At 39.6% G+C, this 2419-nt stretch overlaps 1 protein-coding gene across 1 annotated transcript in view; it reads right to left on the bottom strand.

Moving 5' to 3' along the window:
- Nucleotides 1–449: 449 nt before the first annotated feature.
- Nucleotides 450–2419, bottom strand: part of LOC101849906 (prominin-1-A) — a gene marked incomplete at its 3' end in the record, with an annotated part of 32763 nt that continues 30793 nt past the window's right edge. The window contains 3 exon segments of the mRNA XM_005092185.3: nucleotides 450–565; nucleotides 1276–1365; nucleotides 2184–2252. Coding sequence (XP_005092242.2) covers nucleotides 450–565; nucleotides 1276–1365; nucleotides 2184–2252 — 275 coding nt within the window.

Genomic DNA, 2419 nt, shown 5'->3' with positions numbered 1-2419 from the left:
CACACACACACACACACTCACACATACACACACATACACACATACACAAACACGTATACACACAAGCGCAAACAAACAGACATACACGTACATACACACACACACACACACACACACACACACACACACACATATCGACATACACACGTAGGCACGCTTGCATGTATCCTCACACACATGCACACGCGCATGCACGCTCATATCACATAATAGCATTTATATTTGCATTAAATCGAGTCCCTCTTCAAAAACGGATCACTTTCTCTTCCTATTCGTTCAACATACATCGTTTCATCTTAATTGACAGCTTAATAAAGTGATAAAGAATTACTTATTGCTATCACCATTTGACCAGTTGGGTCTTTCTATACGAATAGTCTGGTTGCGGAGCAGCAGCATTTTGTTTCAGAAAACAATGCACAATTGGCTTAAATTCAATGCCCACTTACTCCTTGTACCCTTCGGCCTCCTCCATGATCTTGTAATGTTTAGACAACTTGGTGCCCACCACAATTATTGGTGCGAAGAAGAACAAGCCCCAGCCGATACTGAACCAATAGCCGTTCTGAGGGAGACAAAAGAACAATGGCGGTGGCAGTGCTGGTAAAAAGGTAAGAATGATAAAAACAGCTTGAATATTGTTGAGTCACAATATAAGAGAAAAAAAGCGGTCACTTGAATAACTATAATAACCCTCGTATGACCGTAAAGGTTATTTATAAGGTGAGACCTTCGAATTCAACGTCTTTCCTCGATAAGACAGAGCTAAATTGGAAAATTCATGTAGAGTGAGTGCTTTTCCAAAGACTCAACACTGGATTGAGCTGCACCAAAAATCTCATGATTACCGAAAATTATGGATATTACTAACTACTGTATATTATACTGACCTTAGTTAAAAGGAGAAGTAGACTTCATCACAGAGGGTGTTACATGACATGCCAGGATAGGGATTGGTGGCGTTGTGGTATTACTGCACGATCTCAAAGTCAGTGGTAGTTTGAAATTTGTGCTGCTTCTTTTACGGAGTCTTTAGCAATTTTCAAGCTTGTTATACGACAACAGCTTGTATCTTCATCATTTCATTTCTGTTTACCTGATTACGAAATTCACTTGTCTTCCTCCCCCCCCCCCTCTCTCTCTCTCTCTCTCTCTCTCTCTCTCTCTCTCTCTCTCTCTCTCTCTCTCTCTCTCGGCCCGTGGGCTACCTCTTGCTCGCACATTATGAATTTTTCTTTTATGTTGACTCCCTAACTGTAACCAGAGAAAACTTACAAAAACATCAACTCCGTAGTCACAAATTACAACCGAGACAGACTTGTATATGTTCCACACAGGTCGGCAGTTTCCAAACTCGTTGTAGATCTGTAAGACAAGTCATTCGCCGTAATGGTAGTGTGTAAGTATTTCAATCCAGCTCTTCACTATTCAAATAAGTTTTATTTTTGAAAGAGGAGTGAATGGCATAATAGATGTCATTCAATGCTGGAGTAAAAGCTAGAAGAACAAGCTGAAACAAACAAGCATCAAGAATTATAATTATGAAGAGCGCCCAGTGGGCACCCTCTAATCACGCGATTGTTCTTCGAAAACATATTGGAAATGTTTCGTTTTGAAGAATAAGAAAACGTAGCCTCTAAAACGTGGGAACGGGCGTCTGTGGTGTTGCATTTAGGCTCTTCACCACCGCATGCAAATTATCCGAGTTTTGATTCTCGTGTTGGGAAAATAATCTCCCACTTTCTGTTGGAGCGTTGTATCCCACTCTTGTTGGCCATGACAGGTAGGGTCGAAGTCCGCTTTCTAAATGATCTCAATTGTGGTGATTTGGCGTAAAAATCCTACATTAATACCCCAAAAAAAGCAAAAGCAAATACAAAAACAAAAATATTGTCGACATTCTCGTATAGAATGTAACAATTTCAACAAGTGGACAAAAGGAGAATCAGATGGTACGCTTGAAACTGGTTTTAATTCATGGGTTGTTTCCCCTTCGTCAATTTTGCATTCCATTCCAAAAATCATTGACGTCTTCAAATGTTTAAAATTAAGATAGATCTACTGTATGCTAAATCCATTCGTCTTGTCAAGAAGATTAACATTCTTGTGATTTTTAATAGGATTATATAACGTCCATGTGTTTGTTATTGATTTTTGTATACAGCGAAAGTGCATGTACTTACCATATACAGCACTTCAGTGACATACCCGTCCAGAGTTGAAAATATTCGTCCCAGCAGTCCTAGGGATCCCTGCAAATAGACATAAGGAGTCATTGTTTTCAAAGATCTTTATGGTTCTGAAATATTTCAATCGGCTTGTTTTAACAAGGCTATACCATTAGGGGAAAATCGGTACAGGGTTCAACTGTTCAAACAAACTCACAATTTTTAACACGCGCGCTCATTTCACTCCCCCC

Source organism: Aplysia californica, unplaced genomic scaffold (genome assembly GCF_000002075.1).
Source record: "Aplysia californica isolate F4 #8 unplaced genomic scaffold, AplCal3.0 scaffold00041, whole genome shotgun sequence".
In the NCBI taxonomy this organism is placed as follows: Eukaryota; Metazoa; Mollusca; class Gastropoda; order Aplysiida; family Aplysiidae; genus Aplysia; species Aplysia californica.
This window is presented reverse-complemented; position numbering and strand designations above follow the sequence as displayed.